This window comes from Trichomonas vaginalis, chromosome III (genome assembly GCF_026262505.1).
Source record: "Trichomonas vaginalis G3 chromosome III, whole genome shotgun sequence".
In the NCBI taxonomy this organism is placed as follows: Eukaryota; Parabasalia; order Trichomonadida; family Trichomonadidae; genus Trichomonas; species Trichomonas vaginalis.
This window is the reverse complement of record NC_067205.1, coordinates 15,089,878-15,110,611: the sequence shown is the minus strand read 5'-3', so window position 1 is coordinate 15,110,611 and position 20,734 is coordinate 15,089,878. Positions and strand designations below refer to the sequence as shown.

The 20,734-nt window shown below is 34.1% G+C and overlaps 14 protein-coding genes and 1 pseudogene across 15 annotated transcripts, besides 1 other annotated feature; 13 read left to right on the top strand and 2 right to left on the bottom strand.

Annotated features, from left to right (window-relative positions):
• Positions 1 to 17,161: part of a mobile genetic element that runs on past the window's edge.
• On the top strand, positions 203 to 2,825 carry TVAGG3_0705200 (annotated as a pseudogene). Its single transcript has one exon. A coding segment is annotated over exon 1 (2,623 nt).
• Positions 2,845 to 3,181, top strand: TVAGG3_0705190 (uncharacterized protein; the record flags this gene model as incomplete). Its single annotated transcript, XM_051243553.1, has 1 exon — positions 2,845 to 3,181. A coding segment is annotated over one exon (337 nt), but the record flags the coding sequence as incomplete, so codon positions are not given.
• On the top strand, positions 3,379 to 3,930 carry TVAGG3_0705180 (integrase core domain containing protein family; the record flags this gene model as incomplete). The annotated part of the gene is made up of 1 exon (XM_051243552.1): positions 3,379 to 3,930. The coding sequence occupies one exon, from the start codon at positions 3,379 to 3,381 to the stop codon at positions 3,928 to 3,930; it is 552 nt and encodes a 183-aa protein (XP_051090139.1).
• Positions 4,899 to 5,837, top strand: TVAGG3_0705170 (organellar and viral DNA polymerase type B; the record flags this gene model as incomplete). The annotated part of the gene is made up of 1 exon (XM_051243551.1): positions 4,899 to 5,837. One exon carries the CDS (start codon positions 4,899 to 4,901, stop codon positions 5,835 to 5,837), a length of 939 nt encoding a protein of 312 aa, XP_051090138.1.
• TVAGG3_0705160 (uncharacterized protein) lies at positions 7,254 to 7,709 on the top strand (the record flags this gene model as incomplete). Its single annotated transcript, XM_051243550.1, has 1 exon — positions 7,254 to 7,709. The coding sequence occupies one exon, from the start codon at positions 7,254 to 7,256 to the stop codon at positions 7,707 to 7,709; it is 456 nt and encodes a 151-aa protein (XP_051090137.1).
• On the top strand, positions 9,926 to 11,496 carry TVAGG3_0705150 (organellar and viral DNA polymerase type B; the record flags this gene model as incomplete). The annotated part of the gene is made up of 1 exon (XM_051243549.1): positions 9,926 to 11,496. A coding segment is annotated over one exon (1,571 nt), but the record flags the coding sequence as incomplete, so codon positions are not given.
• TVAGG3_0705140 (organellar and viral DNA polymerase type B) lies at positions 12,061 to 12,336 on the top strand (the record flags this gene model as incomplete). The annotated part of the gene is made up of 1 exon (XM_001297512.2): positions 12,061 to 12,336. The coding sequence occupies one exon, from the start codon at positions 12,061 to 12,063 to the stop codon at positions 12,334 to 12,336; it is 276 nt and encodes a 91-aa protein (XP_001297513.2).
• TVAGG3_0705130 (uncharacterized protein) lies at positions 12,446 to 13,009 on the bottom strand (the record flags this gene model as incomplete). The annotated part of the gene is made up of 1 exon (XM_001311127.2): positions 12,446 to 13,009. The coding sequence occupies one exon, from the start codon at positions 13,007 to 13,009 to the stop codon at positions 12,446 to 12,448; it is 564 nt and encodes a 187-aa protein (XP_001311128.2).
• On the bottom strand, positions 13,328 to 13,582 carry TVAGG3_0705120 (uncharacterized protein; the record flags this gene model as incomplete). The annotated part of the gene is made up of 1 exon (XM_001311128.2): positions 13,328 to 13,582. The coding sequence occupies one exon, from the start codon at positions 13,580 to 13,582 to the stop codon at positions 13,328 to 13,330; it is 255 nt and encodes an 84-aa protein (XP_001311129.2).
• On the top strand, positions 13,646 to 14,080 carry TVAGG3_0705110 (uncharacterized protein; the record flags this gene model as incomplete). Its single annotated transcript, XM_001325511.2, has 1 exon — positions 13,646 to 14,080. One exon carries the CDS (start codon positions 13,646 to 13,648, stop codon positions 14,078 to 14,080), a length of 435 nt encoding a protein of 144 aa, XP_001325546.2.
• TVAGG3_0705100 (uncharacterized protein) lies at positions 14,108 to 14,735 on the top strand (the record flags this gene model as incomplete). The annotated part of the gene is made up of 1 exon (XM_051243548.1): positions 14,108 to 14,735. A coding segment is annotated over one exon (628 nt), but the record flags the coding sequence as incomplete, so codon positions are not given.
• TVAGG3_0705090 (uncharacterized protein) lies at positions 15,323 to 15,682 on the top strand (the record flags this gene model as incomplete). The annotated part of the gene is made up of 1 exon (XM_051243547.1): positions 15,323 to 15,682. One exon carries the CDS (start codon positions 15,323 to 15,325, stop codon positions 15,680 to 15,682), a length of 360 nt encoding a protein of 119 aa, XP_051090134.1.
• On the top strand, positions 15,713 to 16,171 carry TVAGG3_0705080 (repellent protein 1 family; the record flags this gene model as incomplete). Its single annotated transcript, XM_001325510.2, has 1 exon — positions 15,713 to 16,171. One exon carries the CDS (start codon positions 15,713 to 15,715, stop codon positions 16,169 to 16,171), a length of 459 nt encoding a protein of 152 aa, XP_001325545.2.
• A 2,805-nt stretch (positions 17,162 to 19,966) lies between the features above and the next one.
• On the top strand, positions 19,967 to 20,329 carry TVAGG3_0705060 (uncharacterized protein; the record flags this gene model as incomplete). The annotated part of the gene is made up of 1 exon (XM_051243546.1): positions 19,967 to 20,329. The coding sequence occupies one exon, from the start codon at positions 19,967 to 19,969 to the stop codon at positions 20,327 to 20,329; it is 363 nt and encodes a 120-aa protein (XP_051090133.1).
• Positions 20,330 to 20,347: 18 nt separating this feature from the next.
• On the top strand, positions 20,348 to 20,590 carry TVAGG3_0705050 (serine threonine-protein phosphatase family; the record flags this gene model as incomplete). The annotated part of the gene is made up of 1 exon (XM_051243545.1): positions 20,348 to 20,590. One exon carries the CDS (start codon positions 20,348 to 20,350, stop codon positions 20,588 to 20,590), a length of 243 nt encoding a protein of 80 aa, XP_051090132.1.
• Between the last annotated feature and the right edge of the window lie 144 nt (positions 20,591 to 20,734).

Below are 20,734 nucleotides of genomic sequence, written 5' to 3'. Positions count from 1 at the left end.
AAGTAAAGTTCCTATCATAAATGATGGAACGGTGCAATATATAAATTCTACAGTAGATGCCTCATTAGTGAAAGTATTAAATGTTCTCATTGAATTGTTAAAGAGCTTTCGATTTGACGACAACATTAAATGCTTAAAGAATTTAGTCATGAATGAGAAACAAATTCTTGGCGTTGCTGGTAGCAGTAATGATGTACACCTTATGACATTAGAATATTATAACGAACATAAAGATGAACTGAAAGGAGAGAAGGGTGACACCGGACCTCAAGGACCTCAAGGACCACAAGGAATACAAGGAATACAAGGAATACAAGGAATACAAGGACCTCAAGGCGAGAACGGTTTGGATGGTGTAGATGGAAAGGATGGAAAAACTGCTAAATCATGGATATGGAACCTTATAAATACTGGTTTAACAGCTGCTTCATATGGAGTTCTTCAATACCAAATCGGAAAGATATGGGCGGTACTTGGTGAAGAAGTTTTAAATGACGTTAAAAATGCTTTGAACTTCATTTCAAATGGTTCGGATACTATTAAAACTTTATCTGGTTGGATGCAAGAAACAAGGAGTCAAATAGATACTGTAAGACGTATAGCAAACAATGCACGTACGGGATTGGATACTTTACGACAAGCACAAAATACACTAAAGGAAGCAAATGATATTCTTGGCTCAGTATCAGACATGCATGAAGATTGGCTTAAAGGTATTGACAAATCTTTAAAAAAATCACAGTCAGTCTATTGCTGACTACAAGAAAAGTATAGATTTTTTACATAGTGCTATGGACGTACATGATGGAAGCATAAGGAACTTACTTAATGCTAACAATAACTTACCAGGAACTATTAAAGCATTTATAAAGTCCTTTGTAAAACCCGGTGCTCTAACATTTAGGTCTTTGAGAGCAAGAGCATTGAAGTCAAGAGATGCAGAAACTCCAACAGAACCTACAGAAGGAACTGAAACAACAGAAACTCCAAAAGAACCACCAAAACCAACAGCTAATGAAATATTGTTCGAATATTTTCCAAGGTACTCTGTTCTCATTGCATACATTCAAGAAATACTTAAGAAAGCAGACTTGACTTTAGGAGATGATGAAAGTTCTGTATATCTTTCGTTCCAGTTTCAAATAGCAGAACTTTTGAGACAGATATGCTTAATGTATGACAACATCTCTGATTTCACAAGATATGATGACGACCATGACCCCGAACACGGTGAAGAAGAAGTTTTACAAACATCCATTAAGACAGGAAAGGTTTTAACACAAAGTCTCATTATTGACACCAAAGATGGCGAAGTGGACGTTCTTCAAGAGCTGAAGAAAAATACTTCTTCGGGAGGTGGTGGTAGGCATGAACTTGAAATAAATGAGATAGAAGAGAAATTAGCCGAAAAAGCAGATAAAGAACATAAACACAATATCTCCGATATAAATGAACTTCAAGCTACATTAAATAGTAAAGCAGATAAAAACCATGTTCATTATATAAGTTCAGATGAACAGATTATAACGGACTACCATGGATATTTAACACAGGATGAAAAAGTGAAGACGGAAGATGTTAATGAAAGAAGATATAAATACATTCGTGCTAAAGGTTATGACATAAGCTGTACTGTACATTATGACACAGGTAAAGCACAAGAAACATTTAGTTATAACGATGAAATTTATGCCTCTACTTTCAATGTTAACGGTGTATTAGTTGAACCAAAATTTACTTTGAGAGTTAAGGCAAAAATAACTTTTGAAGATGCTATTAAAAGTAAAGCCAGCAAAGATGAACTTGAAGCAATGAACAAAGTTTTGAAATCTCATAAACACAACATCTCCGATATAAATGAACTACCAGCAATGTTAGATAAGAAAGCAGACAAGAACCATACACATGAATCCTTCACTACTGTTAGAGCAGACGATGTAATATTGAACTTTGACCTTGGTTCAAGTGCACCATTAGAAAATCCAAGTACAAGCGTAAAAGATACTCTTAACAATTTAGATAAGAGTTGCAGGAATATTGAAAGTCATGCCAGAAACTTTGAAGCACATGAACTACCAACAATGTTAGATAAGAAAGCAGACAAAACTTATGTGGATGCAGAACTAACAAAGAAATTTTCGAAACCAGATACAATGACATTTACAACAGAAATTATAAATGGTGAACCAGCAACTCCATTTGAATTTGTTAGAGGTCTTCAACCAGATACTTTTGAATTTTTCTTGGATAATTCTATTGAACTAACATTACATTATAAAAGTGGAACAAATGCAACATTTCATCCGGGAGATACATTCCAAATGGTATTTAATGACATAAGTTCTTTAGAATATGTTTATAGAGTTATGAGCATATATGATTTAATATATCCTATAGGAGCTGTTTATACGTCTATGAATCCAATAAATCCAAACACTTTATTTGGTGGTAGATGGTATGAAATAGTTGACAGTTTTCCATTCTACACTAATACGCAGTCAATGAAGATGGGAGGTTCAAAGAAAATAGGTATTGAAAACCTTCCTTCACATATGCATAGGTTCAGTGGAAGAACATCTGTGGAAGGAAACCATTCACATTCAATAACAAAAAGAGGTTATACAAATCTTGCAGCGGGTTCGGATAGACAGGGAATGCATAGATATGATATCACAACTGACCCAGTAGATTCAAGCACAGGTATTTTCTGTGGAACCGCAGGAAATCATACACATGTTGTAGCTGGTATTACAGACCCAGCAGGTAATGGAAAAGATTATATGCCTCCTTATATAACAATACACGCTTGGATACGAGTTGGTTAAAATCTTTAACTTTACATAAATGAGCTTGAAAGAAGTATTCGAACAACATCCATGGAGGTCATTTAAAAAATTCAATGAAGCTGCAAAGAGTTGGGGATTTACTAACAGAGCTGAAGTGAAAAGGTTCTTTGACAAAAATGTTGTACATCAAACAAAAATAAACCCTTACGACTACTTTTTACCAATTTACTCCAACGCTCCTGACGCATACCAATTTGACACTCTCGTTCAAAGCAGAAAAGGAGGACATAAACCATTCCTCATCTTCATAAATGTTAACACTCGCAAAGCTTTTGCGTATATAATGAGAAATAAAGGAACTCGTGAAGTGTTAAGAGTTTTACAAAAGTTTGTAGCAGAACATAACCCAAGTACTTTAACATCAGACCAAGACAGTGCATACCTCAGCAACGAAATCACAGAATTTCTCATTAAGCATAACATAACTCACTACACTACTGAAGACCATAACCATAACATACTCGGCATCATAAACCGCTTCATAAGAACGCTTAGAGATTTAAATCAAGAGCGAGACTTTACCGAAGAAACAATGAAACATTTTCTCGAAGTATATAATTCCTCAACACATTCTACAACAGGACATACACCAAATTCAATGACACAACAACAAGAAGAAAAGTATATACAAAAGAAACGAAGCCAAACACAAAATATCAGAAATTCAACACAATTTACCCTCATTCCTGGTACAAAAGTTCGTGTAGTTCTTGACGACAAACCGTTGACAAAGAAACGTTTAAGGTTAAGTAGAAACTATTATATCGTAGACTCTACGCAAGGTAATGGATATCTTATAAAAGCTGCTGACGACTCCATAGCATTTTACCCTCGTCATAAATTAGTCGAAAGTAGTAATGGCAAACTTGCTGAAACCATTGACGAAGCAAAGCGAGGAGTGGTTATTGAAATACTTGACTATAACATAAACGATGACACTTATAAAGTAAGATATGAAGGAGGTGTTGAAGATGTTATACCATCTAAGAACTTGAGAGAGTCAAAGCCAACACATCTGGGACCATTAGAGCGGGAGTACTGGAAAGACAAAAACATGCCAGAAAGAATAAGAAAATTCTTCTAAACTTTTTCGTTGGATGTAAATCAGACATGAATGAGAACAGTCATGATATCATTAATGGTACCATTTATTTTAACATAAAGACGCAAAGCGGCGAGGACGAAGTCCATGACCAAAAATAATGTTTAGGGTAGATGGTTAGATCTAACCTCATTTCTACCCTCATTTCTACCCTCATTTCTACCCTCTTGAATTTTCATGAATTTTCCCGAAATAAAAAATAAAGTTAGTTTTATTTTATTTATTTTGTATTTTTTGTATGTAAAGACATGATTTCAGGGATTTTTTTGACGAAGTGTCAACCTTCACTTCGTCAAAAAATAACAGTTATCTAATGAAAAAGTGTCATTTTTTTGTATTTTTTTGTATGTAAGATATGATTTCAGGGATTTTTTTGACGAAGTGTCAACCTTCACTTCGTCAAAAAATAACAGTTATCTAATGAAAAAGTGTCATTTTTTTGTATTTTTTTGTATTTGACGAGAATGTCGGGTAGATGGTTAGATCTCACCTGTTTTTTCACCTCTTTTCTAACATGGTCTAAAACTCTCGAAAATCATGAAATTTACACCAAAAATATAATTTAGGGTAGATGGTTAGATCTAACCTGTTTTCTCACCTGTTTTCTAACCTCTTGAATTTTCATGACTTCTTCGTAAATGTTTTGTCATGATTTCATCGTAATGAGTGTAAAGGACCCAAAAATATAATTTAGGGTAGATGGTTAGATCTAACCTGTTTTCTAACCTCATTTCTACCCTCTTGAATTTGTCATGACTTCTTCGTAAATGTTTTGTCAAGACTTCTTCGTAATGAGTGTAAAGGACCCAAAAATAAAGTTTAGGTGAAGAGGTGAGATCTCACCTGTTTTTTCACCTCTTTTTTCACCTCTTGAATTTTCATGAATTTTCCCGAAATAAAAAATAAAGTTAGTTTTATTTTTTTTATTTTTTTTATTTTGTATAAAAGACATGATTTCAACAATCGGCACAACAACAATTCAAACAACAGCACCAAACTCGTTAGTCATGAATCCAACATCTATGTTAGTAGAAATGAAAAGCTTCATTCCTTCTTCATATACTTTTGAAACAGAAATCCAGAAGATAAAGCAAGAACTTTTAACAAGTAATTTAGACTGTAGTGCGAAAGATGAAACAAATGAACAGTATCTTTATGAAATGCAGGACATTATTGACCATTTACCCAAACTACCTGAAATCCAACAACAAAAACTCACTATTCCTGAATTCGATGAAATAGAAGTCAAAGCAACTGACTCAGTAGAAATAAAGAAGTTCATACGAAAGGTAAACTATGAGTTTCTAGGATTTCATTGCAACCATAAGGTTATGGACAAAGATTGCGACATGGTATATAAGAACATCTCTGACATATATAAATCTGAAGAATTTAAGACCTACGACAACTTTGTTTCGTTAGTTGCTGAATGTGTATGGCAGATAAGAGATAAAGATAGAAGAGGTAAGGTATGGAACAAACAAATAAGACCCGCTATGTTTGAGATGAAGAGAGCAATTGACGCTTTAGTTGTTTTAGCTGGTTTTATTTCAATGTATAACGCAAAAATGAACCCGCAATGTTCTAAATGTAAAGCAGCAATGAGGAGATATAACTACTCCGTCAAAGAGATAGAACGTATGAGAAACGACTATGCAGACTTAAAGAAAGAAGCAGAAAAACCAGCAGAAGATAAAATGGACATGTTAGCATTTCTGAACAAAAACTATCCAACTGCTGACGATTTCCTATTATCTGATGTCAAGAAGAAATATAAAGAAACTTTCGGCATTGTTAAAACATTCGATGTACTAAAAGAAGAAATAGAAGCTACAAAACTGTTTAAAGTCTCACGAATTCATAACGTTTACCATGTAAAACGCTTATAAAATAACTGGGGTAGAAAAGAGGGTAGAAATGAGGTTAGATCTAACCTTCTACCCTAAACATTATTTTTGCTGAATTCAGCAACAAAATTCTGAGTAAAATAATTTTTAGGGCATGTGTCAAACCGTTGAGTTTTCACAAAATTTAAAAAATAACGTTTACCATGTAAAACGCTTATAAAATAACTGGGGTAGAAAAGAGGGTAGAAATGAGGTTAGATCTAACCATCTACCCTAAAATATATTTTTGCTGAATTCAGCAACAAAAATCGTGAATTTCCTTAAGACAGAAAAAATAAAGTTAGTTTTATTTTTATTTATTTTTTTATTTTGTATGTAAAGACATATATGTCAAACATTGAGTTTGAAACAGTTAGAAAGATAGACAATGACACCAAATTGGTTAGAATAGGTGATTTAAACGTAAGATACTCAAAGAAATACAACAAATATTCTTTGTCAGACATTATATTTCCATCTGGAAAGAAAACACACGACTGGGTTAGAAATGCTTCAACTCAGAAAATTTTGACAAGAAATCCTGAGCTTATGATATCAGTAAGATTCTATGGAACTACAGCATATCTCATCGACAAAAGTCTTATACCAATAGTTTTGTTATGGATTGACCCAGTTGTTGGATATAACTTCATAACTTATGGTTCATTCGATACGGAACGTTGCAGTGAAGGCTTACTTTACATCGTTCAGAAACCGAAGGACTTCAACACAAAAAGATATAAGATAGGAAACATATAATATAACTCAAAGATATGACAGTACAGTCAATAGAGTCAAGGTTGTGTTCGTTAATGATATGAGAGCCGCAGAAACAGAACTACTCGAAAAGTTTGAGAAAATGTATGGTGCTCCCATAAAAGGTAAAGAAACGTTTGAAGTAGATGAGATAGATAAAGCTATAAAATTATTTGACGAAGTTGCTGAAAAATACATGTAAAGCGTTTATTTTTGGTCTTTTGTGAAAGATAGAAAAAATAACGCTAATTTTATTTTTATTTATTTTTTTATTTTGTATGTAAAGACAGATATGTCAACAACAGAGAACACAACAACTGCTATCGTTCATGAAGCCATAAATGAAGAATACGAATACATACAGTATAACAAACAATTGAGACTCATTCGTTCAGTCAAAGATGACATGTACCAAATGCAAAGTATAATGAATGCTCTTCTTTCTACAAAGCAAGCATATCATTGGTTTGAAAACCAACAGGCAAAAGAACTTTTAGAAGAATTTCCTCATATGATTGCTTCCCTCGGAAAACCGAGGGAAGAGATTCCGTACGAAAATCGCAAGAATTTGGCACCTGGTTTGAAAGGTTATTATGTTCATAGACTTTTGTAAATGCTGTAGCAATGTGGGCTTCACCTCGTTATGCTTGTTATATTTTCATGATGTTAGATGAACTATATAAAGCAGAACGTGGAGAGATGGAAAAGAAACTTCAAGCAAAAGATGAAGTCATTGAATCCAAAGACAAAAGCATACAGAAAAGAATACCACGTTCAGTACCAAAAGGAAAGGAAAAGAGTTATAAGTATATGATTTACGCTGAAGAGTTGGAGAAAGAAGAAGATAGAGATATGGTTATGTTGCATTTAGTCAGAAGAAACAACAAAAGCTTTTACGACCTTGCTAAGATTTACAAATCTGACAGAAACTGGTTCTATCGTGAAAACTTACCGATTTCAATGACACCGAATGAGCAAATAAAGGAAATTGTCAAAAATACTCTTCCTCAAACACACTATGACATCAAAGGTTGCACAATACTTACATTCAAAGAAGACTTACCATTACTGAAGGAAAAGATAACAGAATATTTCGACAACTTCAAAGAGGAAGAATAAAAAAATCTAAGCTAATTTTATTTTTTTATAAAATTTTATCTCATATGAAAGAACATGAATTTAGAATATTCGGAACTCATGACAGAAGAAGAGAACGAACAACATGTAAAAGATTATGCAAAATTTCTGAAGACATACAAAGCATTTAAACAATATCTAAATGCTTCTAAAGATTATGCAAAATTTCTGAAGGTATATAAAGCTTATGAAAAAGCGTATGAAAAGTTTATACATTGGGGAATTGTTGTAAAATATCCATATGAAGACTAACCAAAAATATATTTTGCTTAAATAGCTTCAGGGTCTATTTCTTCAACCATTTCACTTCCTTCGTCAATGTCAATAGAAGCTTCTTCAACCTTTGGTAAGAATTTCTGTATAACATCTTTGTTCGTTATTGTCTTCAGAGATGAAGGATAATATTTCACATTTGTTTCACCCTTCTTATATTCTTTCTGTTCGGAAAGATTTAAAGCAATACTGAAGAAGTCAATGTTAGAGTTCTTTATGACAGTATATGTGTATCTTTGACATTGACGAAGAAACTCTTTTGTTTCAAAACTACTGCTAACTCTTGTGAAGTATAACGTTTGCGGTCAATGACGATAGCTAATGGTCTGACATACTGACCAAACTTAGATTCTTTCACAAACTTCTTGTTAAAGATAACATTAACGTTTGAAGCACCATTGAACTCATTCTTGATGGCAGTAGCGAGAGCATTGTATGAAAAGAACTTGCAATCTTGCATGTGTTTCATTAAAATAAAAATATTAAATTATTTTGAAAAATAACTTAAAAAAATCTAATCTAATTTTTTCAAAAAATATTTTTTTATTTCCTACTAAAGATGTATCGGAAGTTGTCTAAGTTAGAACACTCGGAAATAAAACAACTTCTTACAGAAGCTAATATAGATGTTGCAAAGCATTACGCAACAAACAAAAAGGCACTCGCTGACATCCTCAATGACTATAATGGTGCAATAAGTTATGATAGAATTCATGAGTTCATAAAGCCGCAACGCGGCGAGGACGAAGTTCATGCAATAGCATTTCCTTTAAATGACATTGCTATTGACTTATATCATAGACGTTCAGTACCTCATGAAGTAAGGCGTGAGATGTTTGACATAACAAATGCGAACGTTGGTGAAACAAGAAGAAGAGACGACACACTGAAACAACAGAGAAGAGAGATGTTTAAAAGTGCTATAGAACAAGTTCGCAAAGCTAACGATGTCATTCGTTCCATTGACGACAAACCAAAAGAAGGTGAGAGATGGTTAAAGAAAGATGAAGAGAATAGGAAGAGAATGTGAAGTCAGGCAATAGACTCATTGACTTTAACATCGAAGCTTTAGATGAACCAAACAGAGACTACTTACACAAACATTTCGGTAAGGTTTTCATGAGACTCTTAGAGAAGATTAAAATAAACTCCCAACAAAGATGGATGGTATGTTATAAACTTGGTGGAAAGTATGAATGTTCTACGTTAAACCTCAATAATATTGGAACATTACTACATCAGCTCTTGAAGGAGAACTTTATATCAGAGATAGAAGCAAATGCTGCAGGTATTGTTGAAATGCACTATGACTTCTTCTTGACAAACATAAAGAATCTTACCGAAATAAAGATGTATGATTTAACAGAATATGAAGGCTTAACGATGTCAGATGTAAAGAAAGGAAAGCCACAGAAGCGACCATATAGAGATGAAAGCACACTGACAAATGACCAGAAAGCCATTTTGGAAGCTCTTAAGCAAACAGGAAACCCAGCACTTATAGAAAGCTTTTGGAAAGATAATGGTGAAAAGAAGTTTTATAAGAAGAGAAGCGGTCAGTTCTGGAAGTATCTTTGCACATTACCTATAAATCTTGAACGCTACCAAATCTTCAATGAACTGAACAAAAGAACTGCACACTTATGACAGAAGACAATTGTTTCGTTTATGCTTGCATTCAGGCTGGAGTAGATGAAGAAACTATTGACCACATGAGAGAAGTCATTCGTGTTAGAGACTTTCCTCAAAGTAAAGTACAAGAAATTTCTGACGCAACAAGTATAGCATTTAATGTTACCATTGGTTATTTCAATGACTCAAGACATAATGAAATAAAGAGATATATACCAAAAGAATGTGAAACTGTTCGAACTATTGACTTACTTCTTGTTGAAGACCACTACATGCTAAACGAAAGATTACCAATGACAACATATTTCATTCGCAACTATATAGAAATCTTGAAGGAGTGTGGTGGAATGAACATTGAGAAACAAATGAAGATTTATACAAAGAGAGATGGTAAATACATTGTTCGCATGGATAGAACAACGCCGTTATGGGATGTTATGAAAACATTGTGGGAGTGCAAATATTTTGAACCTATTTCTTATGGAGAACTTTTCACATATACGACTGACTTATATAAACAGAACCTTGCACCATTTAAAGATTTGACATATGCTCCAAAGTATTGTGTACAACTGAAGAAGAAAGCCGAGTCAAAAGAAGTAAATAAAAATAAGTGCAAGTTCATTCCTGAGCATGTTTTCTTTGCTGACTTTGAGTGCAGTACCGATGGCTTTCATAAAGCTTTTAACATCTGTTATGACAGTGAAGATGGTTCAGTGAGTGAAAGCATATGGGGTCAGAACTGTGCAACAGAATTTTTGGAACGACTTCCTGACAAGAGTTTAATATATTTCCATAACCTCAGTTATGATATAAACTTCATCTTAAGACACATGACAGAAGTGAAAGGAACTCCCATCATTAAAGGTTCACGAACAATGCAAATAACTGGTTTATATAAAGGACGGGCAATTATTATAAAAGACTCTTACAGTGTTATAAATAAGAAGCTTAAACTATTTCCTGCTATGTTTAACTTACAAACAGGACCGAAAGAAGTATTTCCATATAACTACTACAGCAGTACTTTGTTAGCAAATGACAACAGAACTGGTGTCATTTCTGAAGCTTGTAAGTTTATCCGGGATGCAGATACATTCATGAAAAACATAGATTCCATCAAAGGTTGCAGAATAGATGAGAACCACTTCGACTTAGAAAAATATAGCACGTTTTATTGCAAACAAGATGTAAGAATTTTAAGAGAAGGTTTTGTTAAGTTCCGCAATGACTTATTGAAAGAATTTGATTTAAACGTTTATGACTACGTTAGTATTTGTTCAATTGCTAACAAATTATTTGAGAACAGAGTGTACTTCCCGAATGGAAATCTTTATGACCTCTCAAATAAACCAAGAGAATTTATTTCACGCTGTATTCAAGGTGGAAGATGTATGTTGTCAGATAACATGAAACAAAAGAGCGAAAAGAAACTCATTGCTGACTTCGACGCTGTTTCATTATATCCATCAGCTATAGCAAGACTTTATACTTTAGAAGGAATTCCAAAGGTTATGAAGGATGAGATGCTAAGCACAGAGTATCTCATGAGACATTTATTCGATGACGACCAAAAGGAACCCATTGGTGAAAAGTTTATGTCTGGCTTCTTTGTTCTCATTAAGATAACAGAGATTGGAATACATAGACACTTTCCTTTAATAGTTTGTGACCCTGAACTAAATCCAGAACTTAACGTTCCCAGAAGTTCAAACACTTGCTGTTTAATGTATGTTGACCATATAACATTACAAGACCTCATAAAATATCAAGGTGTCAAATGTGAAGTGTTGCAAGGATACTATTACGATGGAAACAGAGATATTAGAATAAGAGATGAAGTAAAGAAGTTGTTTGAGTTAAGGTTAAAGTATAAGAAAGAAGGAAATCCTTTGCAAGAAAATATAAAGCTCATTCTGAACAGTATTTATGGCAAAACTATTCTATCTCCTATTGAGTCAAAAATAACCATAGTAGATGACAAAGATGCTATAAGATATGCCATCAGAAACTACAACCATATAGTGAAGTTCGAAGGTTTGGATGGTTCAGATAAAACTATTTTCAAGCTAACGAAAAGCATTTGCAGACACTTTAACTTCTGTCCACTTGGTGTTAACATTCTATCAATGTCGAAGAGAATAATGTGTGAAGTATTCTGTACTGCTGAAGACTTAGGAATGGACATCTTTTATAGCGATACGACAGTATGCATCTCTACAATGAAGATATCCCTCGTTTAGCTGAAGAGTTTGAGAAACGTTATGGAAGAGTTCTCATTGGTAAAAACCTTGGTCAGTTTCATAGTGACTTCGCAGAAATAACACCTGGAAAACAAAGTTTAGCATACAAGTCAATATTTTGTGGAAAGAAGACTTACATAGACTTACTCACGAATGATTTAAATGAAGTTGCATTTCACTGCAGAATGAAAGGCGTGAAGCAAGATGTTATTGCTTTAACCGCTAATGAAATGTTTCCTGACTCTGTTCAGTGTTTCTATGATGAAGATAAAGGTTTAATGGTTCCGCAAGGAAAATTTGACAAAGACTCTGAGTTCAGTGTTATGAAGTTATATAAAGCACTTTATGACGGTCAAGAGATTGGATTTGACTTATGTAAGTCTTCTAGTCCTTGCTTTGCTGAAAAGTTTAACTTCTCAATAACGACTAAAACAAGCTTTATTCGTAAGTTGAAGTTCTGAGGTCATTTATTTTTGTCAGCAATGAGGTCATGAATGAGGTCATGAATGAGGTCATTTATTTTTGTCAGAAATGAGGTCATTCGTGATAAAAATAAAGCTAGCGTAGATTTTACAATACTGCGATGGTAGAGTTTAAGAGTTGTGCTTCAATGTAGAGACAGTCCTTATGGTCTGGAGGTAAGAACACTGGGCAGTTATGGTCATGAGTGGAGAACATGTCTATCCAAAACTCACGATTGAAGCCAGTTAATTTATAGTATTTAGGGTTAGGAAGTGGTGAAGTTCTTGTATGACCAATGAACTCATTTTCAACTCCCTTACTTAAGTTTGAATATAATATAGCTTGCTTTCTATCCCAAATGCCAGGTGTTACAATCTTTGAAAATTCATTTTTCCTCGGAAGCATTGCATCATAATTGAAAACATTCTTGAAATCATCACTTGGTTCAGAGATTTGAAATCTTATACGTAATGGATTTTCTTTCTCTTTAGCTACTTCATTGAATGGTGAATATATAACAAACTGACAGTCATGTGTTCCATCTTCATTTTCATTAAATTCATAATGAAAGTCTATAAGTTGTGGCTGACTACCTTCTTCTTTCAGTTGTGCAAAAAACTCACGTAAAGGCTGTAAAGTTTGTACTTCAATGTTGAACTTTTTCTCGAACATTTCATTGAAGGAAATCATACATTCTTGTAAAGTTGTATCGTCTTTAAAGTATTTGTATATGTGAATGTTTTGGGCACTTAAAGACTGTTCGTCATTTTCTATCTCGACTTGAAGTATAAAGTCAACCTTTCTGAAAGCACGTGTTATATACATAGATGTTATGCCAATGTACTTCTCTTCATTTATGTTCACAATCCAGTCTGTTGGAAACTTAAACGTTACTCTGTTCCCCTTTATTTTGACGTCAGGGTTTTCACTACTGAACGCAACAGATAAAGGTATTTGTCTATACATTTAGTTCGGATAAAAATAAACCATTTACTCTTTCTTTGCTTCAGCTTCTTTAGCTTTTTGTTCTTCCTTTGCTTTTGCTTCTTCTCTAGCTTTCTTCGCCAGCAAACGTGGGTTCTTTTGTCTTCCAGCAGCTAATGCAGCAAGTTGTTTTTCACTAAGTTTTCTCTTTGGTCTCTCTGGCTTTTGTTCTTGTTTTTGTTCCTTCAGTTCGGATAAAATTTGCTCGCGAATTTCTTTCTTCAATGCTTCAACATCTATGACCCCTTGGGTCTTGTCCATATGACTTGTCTGAGTCATTTGACTGCAGATAAAAAACAAAATTAAAACTTTAACCGATGTAAAATGAGCTTGTCAAAATCAGAGCGAGAGTCTATTATATTAAATGACGCAAGAGGAATACAACATCCTTTCTATTATGTAAGTCAGAGTAAAGATGGTAAAATATACGTAAGAAAAAGAAAGGTTCCATTAGCGAATGCAGAGAGCGACAACATTAAGGTGCATGGCAAGGGCGAAGCCCACGAAGCCCATATAAAACCTTCTGTTCAAACTGAGCCACCAAAAGAACCAGAAGAAAAGAAGCCAGATGTACTTTCAATAACGAACCAAGAGCTTATTGCAAAGTTTGTGAATTTCATTGAAAAACAAACCGAGTCAAAGAACCCTGACCCACCAGTGAAAGAAGTTGAGACAAAAGAGAATGTACAGTTCATTGAAAATGTCAAGAAACAACTTCCACCACGAATGCCAAGAAGAAGAGTGAGAATAATGAAGTAAATAGATATTTTTATCCGAAGTAAATACATGCAGAACGAACAGTTAAACGAATTTACTCCAGCAGAGCATATTCATCAGATTCGCTCATATTTCGATATCATAGACAATGCAGTTCAAATTGGTGACACTAATAGAAAATATTCTGACGCAAAGATTCCATCACAACCTGGAACTGCTAAAGATAACACATGGGTAACATTCAATCTCTCACCTCCTGGTGAAAATATGTTGGACCTTTACAATACATTCATTACGTATAAAATGGAAGGTCAATTTATTGTAGATAAAGAAATTGGTTCAGGTTCCAATAAAACAAACCCACCAGGATTTTGGATTGGTTTCGATGACGCTTTCTATGCAGTTGCTGGATATCAAATCCTTGCAAATGGTCGTATCGTATATTCTCAAGACAACGCAAGAGAAGAAGCATATATAACTTCAAACTCACAAACTACCGAACAAATAAAGAAAGTAGATGTTTTCTCAAAGACTCGACATGAAGATGTATGGAGTCATTCGGGAACATGCAGAACAGGACAAATTGTTAGTGGTCCAATTACAGCAGGAAAATCATTTGATTTTAAGCTTCGTTTAAGAATTCCTGTTAGAAGATTCCTTCCATTAGAAGCTATTCGATTTATTCCTGCATTTGCTGGTAACATTCAGCTTAAAGTAAAGTTCAGTAGCGACGCCTTACAATGCACATCTATATCTGTAAATGATATCATTGCTTTCAATCCAACTCTTAAAGTTGCATTTGCTTCAGATTCAAATCCACCGACAAATAAATTTGTTCCATGGAATGAACCATTCACTATGATAACGAAGGCAGTAGAAGCTAGTGGAACAGTTACTATTACAACTGTAAACCAGCAACTATTTCGAACAAAGATGGATTTTAATGAATGTTTCATTCATCCAAAGTCATTCTCTTTAGACCCTAACATTTATACAGAACTTGTAGAACATTATACAAACGAGGCTTTATGTTTTCCTGTTAAAGTTATGGATTGGATTCCTATGGACGGTTCATTCTCAAAGAATACAGATAGTTCAAGTGCAACATTTACAGCAGCTTATACGCCTATTAATGTTAAAAGTATTTGGGCACTATTTAGAAAGAAAGACAACTATTATGTTAATTTTGAGAACCCTAAGTTTAAATATCTTCAGCTTTCCATGGGAGCTTATGGAAATATGCCTGCAGAACCTGAAAAATCATATGGACCTGTATTTTATGAAATGGTTGCGAACGCTTGCAATACAAACAATGATATGATTGGATTTAATGAAGATGTTATGAGGTCATTGGTGGATGATGGTAGTGTGGAACATAAATGGGATAGCTATGACAACACACATTTCTTATGTGGTTTTCCAACAGAAGTGGACTTTTGCTTCCAGCAAGGTCAAACATCTACTGCTCCAATAACATACAAATTGTCTGTTAAAGGACCTATTGAACTAGCAACTGAAAACGTACCAAAGCCACTTATTGGATTTATGAGGGATTGTTGCTTTGCAATACAAGTAAGACAGTCAGGCATACCAATAATAAGATTAGATGACTATAACTTAGCTGCGGACGACAGTGAGGAATAAAGGATGAACGTTTATTTTTAAAGCTTATAAATGAGTTCTTCATCAAGCTCTCGTGAACCTTCACCATCTATGAAACAAACTTTACCAAACGATTATGGAGCACCTATTGAATATTTCTTACGAGCTGCACAATGGCAAAGAGCAGTCTCACCAAGGTTAGGTGTTCCACCAGCTCCTGTCAAAAATAGCATTTGGTCAAGTCCTTATATAAGATATGGTCTCCCACTAGGTTTGCTAGCTACAGCAGGAGCAGTTATGATGTTGAAAAGAAATAAAGCAAATGTTGTAAATAATACTGAAGTAGCTGAAGTTAAACAAACTCCGACACCATCGCCAAAACCAGCGCCTTCACAAGCAAAACCTTCAATGACTCCTGAACCTATGGAAGTACAAACTCCTGTTCAAAAGTCAACTCCAAAACCGACTCCAACATTTAAACCAGAACCTACACCACAAATAAATCGTAAAACTCCTGCGTTTCCTTACTGAAAAAATAACGTTATTTTTATTTAATATTAAAATTTTTATTTGATTGAAATGACGACTAAAGTCACTGAAGCAATGAAACAAAAGTTTTTGGTAGAATACATTAAATCAGGAACTATTCCAGAAGGTTTTTACATTCATACTATGAAGGATGGTAGAGTTCAGTTTAGAAAGATAAAGCAACCATTAGATAAAGAAGGTATATTAAGGAAGATTAAACTTCATGAGGACAACATTGCTGAACTTAGGAAGAAGTTAGAAGAGTTGGAGAAAGGAAGAGAGTTATAAAGCAATGAATTCAACAGGGTAGAAATGAGGGTAGAAATGAGGTTAGATCTAACCTTCTACCCTAAATTTAAATGGATGTTTTCATACGTGTGATGGTGGTGATATCATTAATTTTTAAGTTTATTTTTTATTTTATTTTTTATTTTATTTTTATATAAATGACGAAAACTATTGAGATAACAAACTACAACGGTCATGAGTTCAAGAATTTGTTCTTCGTTCCTCGTGAAAATACATTCTATCAGATACGAGGGAGAAAGGGTAAAGTTAGTTTAAGCATTTATGACAACAAACATAATGGAAGATATATAAAAGCAATAGATACAAATGGTAAACGTGTTTCATTAGCTTTGTCAAAACTTACAGGTATAAACTATGACAGTGATTTTGACCTATATGAAGAAGAAAGTGAGTCAGAAGATTATGAGCTGTTATGTGAAGCACAGCAATGGGAAGCGCTGCAATACTTTTGTAAATGAGAACATTAGTGGGAACGTTAGTGAGAACGTTTATTTTTTCATTAGTGAAGTCGTTAGCGAAAATGTTGGTGAGGTGAAGTGGTTGGCGGCTTTGTAAATATTTAAGGTTAAGTGAGTGTTGTCGTTTTGTGTTGTAAAATATACGTTACTGGTTTTGTAAATATTTAAGGTTATATTGGGTAAGGTGGAACGCAGTGCCGCCGTACCCAAGATAACCATACTAACTGGCTATGGTGTTTGGCATTCTCTCTCACGCCGAGAGGAAGGTCCTACTTCCATAGAAAGTTTGTTAAAAACGAAGAAGTAGAAGATTTGGCCGATCCCTTGAGTTCCTTTCAAAGTGAGCATATTCCTGATAAAGATCCGGCAGAAGATTTACAGGACATTTACATGGATTCTATTTTTGAGGAAGGTAACACAAACGCTGTAATTGATGTAACAGATGAAGGCACATTTCGTAGAATTGTCGAATCTGATGATCAACTTAGGCTTACATTGCAAGATGTACGCGAGGATAATCATCAGACTGCCGAAAATGATCTAACAGCAGCTAAAGATTACCTCAAGCGCATTTTGGTTCAATTCCGATTGAACGAAAGACAAAAAACGCTTGTACTCTCGTTATATAATACGTTCATCAATAAGGAATCAGACATCTTTGAGAACGATCTGATGGACGAGGCACAAAATTATGCTTGGGAAGAGATCTCGCATAGAATTGGAGAAAAATCCATCCTTGCGGAAATAGCATTACGCTTGTTATGTTCATCTCCTTCGGAGGCAACATGTGAACGTAATATCAAAGCACAAAGGTTAATTTTGAACGTTAGGCGGTTAAGATCCAAGAAAAACTTGTTAAATAGCCGTCATATCTTAATGGCAACTAAATGAAATAAACATTTTGTTATTATTTATTTTTCAATATTAAATAGCCATTTTCTTCACAAATATTTCAATGTGTTTTTACAACAATTTAACATTCAATAATTTATAATGAATCGTTCTCTTTCATTAAACATTAATTAAAACCTCCGGTCATGAATATTTTTTTTGTTATTATTATTTTGTAATTTAAAATCTAATAATATATAAGAGTAATATTTATTATTTTATATTTTAATTCGTTATGATAATCTTTATATTTACAATTTATAAAGCACCGATCCACAGATAATATAGTTCAGTGGTAAGAGTCATAGTATAAGCCTTAAGTTCCCCAGTTCGACCCCGGGCCTTTTCGTTTTTTTCTTTTTAGATTTTTTTTCTGAAGTTTATTTTTAAGGTTCTCGCTGGCGACCCCCCGTTCACCAAAAAAAAATTTCGATTTTTGCTGGCGACCCCCCTTCGCTCGATATTTTTTTTGTGAACGGGTGGGGGGTCGCCAGCAAAAAAAAAGATGTCAAAATTTATCCCAAAAATTTTAAAAAAATCGAAGAAAGTGCATCCCAGGGATTATAAAATTTAAGTTTTCACATCTCTACTTAACATTGTTCCTAAATCTTAGCCGTTAAGGCTGTTCTGAAAATATTTTTTTTTCGAAAAAATTTGAAAAAAATTCTTAAAATTCAAAAATCCCTTAATTCCTGAGGATTTTGGAAAAAAGTTTTTACATGAACATGTGTATATTATATGAAGTATATTGATAAGGTAAAAATCAAATTTTATTGCATATTCATCGAGAAAATAAACTAACGAATCCCTCAAAATTGAGAGGGTAATCCTCCTCCTCTCAAATAAACGTACATACGGGTGCACCCTTAAATTTCGAGATTATATTGTCAAATCACTAATTACTAAATAGCACAAAAAAAAAGGTAGTGGGGCCTCCAGGCGCGTTGCGCCCTCTAGCCCTGAAGATGTTTAGTATAAATGAAGTTTTTATTCGGAAAATTGTTAGTCTTCTGGTGTGAATTCGGAGGACTCTTCTTCTTCCTCCATTGCTTCTGGGAAGAAGCCTTCTTCTGGGTCGAAAACATTATATAATGTGTCGCTTTTCACAAATTATATATGTTTTCATGTTTTGTCACTTTTCTGTCACTTTTCAGGAAAAAACATTTTTATTATTATATATAAATGAATTTTACAAAACCTCCGTTACCGTTCTTTGGAAATAAGAGTAGATGTAAAGATATTATATTGAGAGAACTTAAGAAACTACCGAATGGTCTAACATTTGTAGATTTGTTCGGTGGAAGTTTCTATATATCCCATTTGTGCCATACAATATTCCCAGACTCAAAGATTATATGCAATGACTTCGACAACTATATGGACCGTCTCAAACATATTCCAGACACAAACAATATATTGAAAGAGTTAAAAGAAAAGATACCTATAGGTAAGATGGAACGTATACCATTAGATAACAAAAATATTGTGAGAGAGGTTTTGAAAAAAGCAGAATATATAGACTGGGATAGTATATCTGCTAGACTATTATATAGTGGTGCTATAAGAGTTCATGACATTGAAACACTTATGTCAAAAGTTTTATATCTTAACTATACAAATGTTTTCAAAGAGGACATAGAAAAATATATTGAGGGTATAGAGTTTGTGAGATGTCATTGGACAGAGTTGTATGAAAAATATAAAGACAAGGAAAATGTTTTCTTTATAGTGGACCCGCCGTTCTATAACACATGGGATTTTCAATACCAAGTAGACTGGACTTTGAGAGACTCTTTAGAAACTTTAGACGTTTTACATAACCATCCATGCTTTTACTTTACATCCGATAAAAGTGGTTTGGAAACCGTTATGAGATGGTTAGAGGACATACATGACTATGAGTTTAGATATGACAAGATAGAATATGAGAGAGGTCCTATAAACCGGAGAAAGTGTCACAATAAAGAAATTTTATTAGTAAGTAAATGTGGTTTGAAATAGGACTACTTGTTTTAGGTTTTTTCCATTGTGTCATTTATTTATTTGACGTGGCAGAAAAGTACAGAGAATATGAAGATGAACCAATGCCTGCAAATGTTCAGCATATGTACTCGTAAGAGATATTTTTATCTAATATTAAATGGACGCACAGAACTTAGCGAATGCACAGCAACCTGGACAACCAAACCCAGAGAATATTCCAAATGAAGTTAGAATACAAACTGCAATGGCAAACTATGGTCAAGTGCCAACAGATGTACAAATGCAAACTGCCATGTCAAATGACGCTGCGTTAGGTTTGCCACCATGGTATGCAAATATGAGATGGAAAGAGTTTTATACAAACCCTGATGTGGGATATAAACAACTTTATGCAGATGACGCGAACACAGGAGTTGACCCAGAATATGTTTTCTACCAGAGGAGAAACAGAATGTATGAGCTCCAGTTAAAGAATGCTATGGAACTCAACAGGAAACGTAAGAGACTAGGCGGACATTAGATTTTTACATATAGTAAAATGGGTTTCTTCAGTAAGATAGGAAACTTCTTTCGAAATGTTGGAAGAGGTATATGGAATGGAATAAAAACCGTAGGAAGAGGAATTTGGAACGGAGTCAAAAATATTGGTAAAAGGGTAGGTCAGTTTGTTGGTATTATACCTAAAGACCCTGAACCAGAAGAGCAAGCTCCTGTTATACAACAGCCTGAACCTGCACCACAGTCTAGTTGGCAACCAAATCCAACACCTCAACCGTATTAAAAAATTATATTTTTACCGTTCGATAGTAGTTGTATATGAAACTAAGTTCTAAGTAAAACGCATGGTATAATGGAATTATTCTTTTTCTTCCATCTGTAGTAAACCATACTTGAAAGTCTGAAATACTTCCACTTGGTGGTTCGT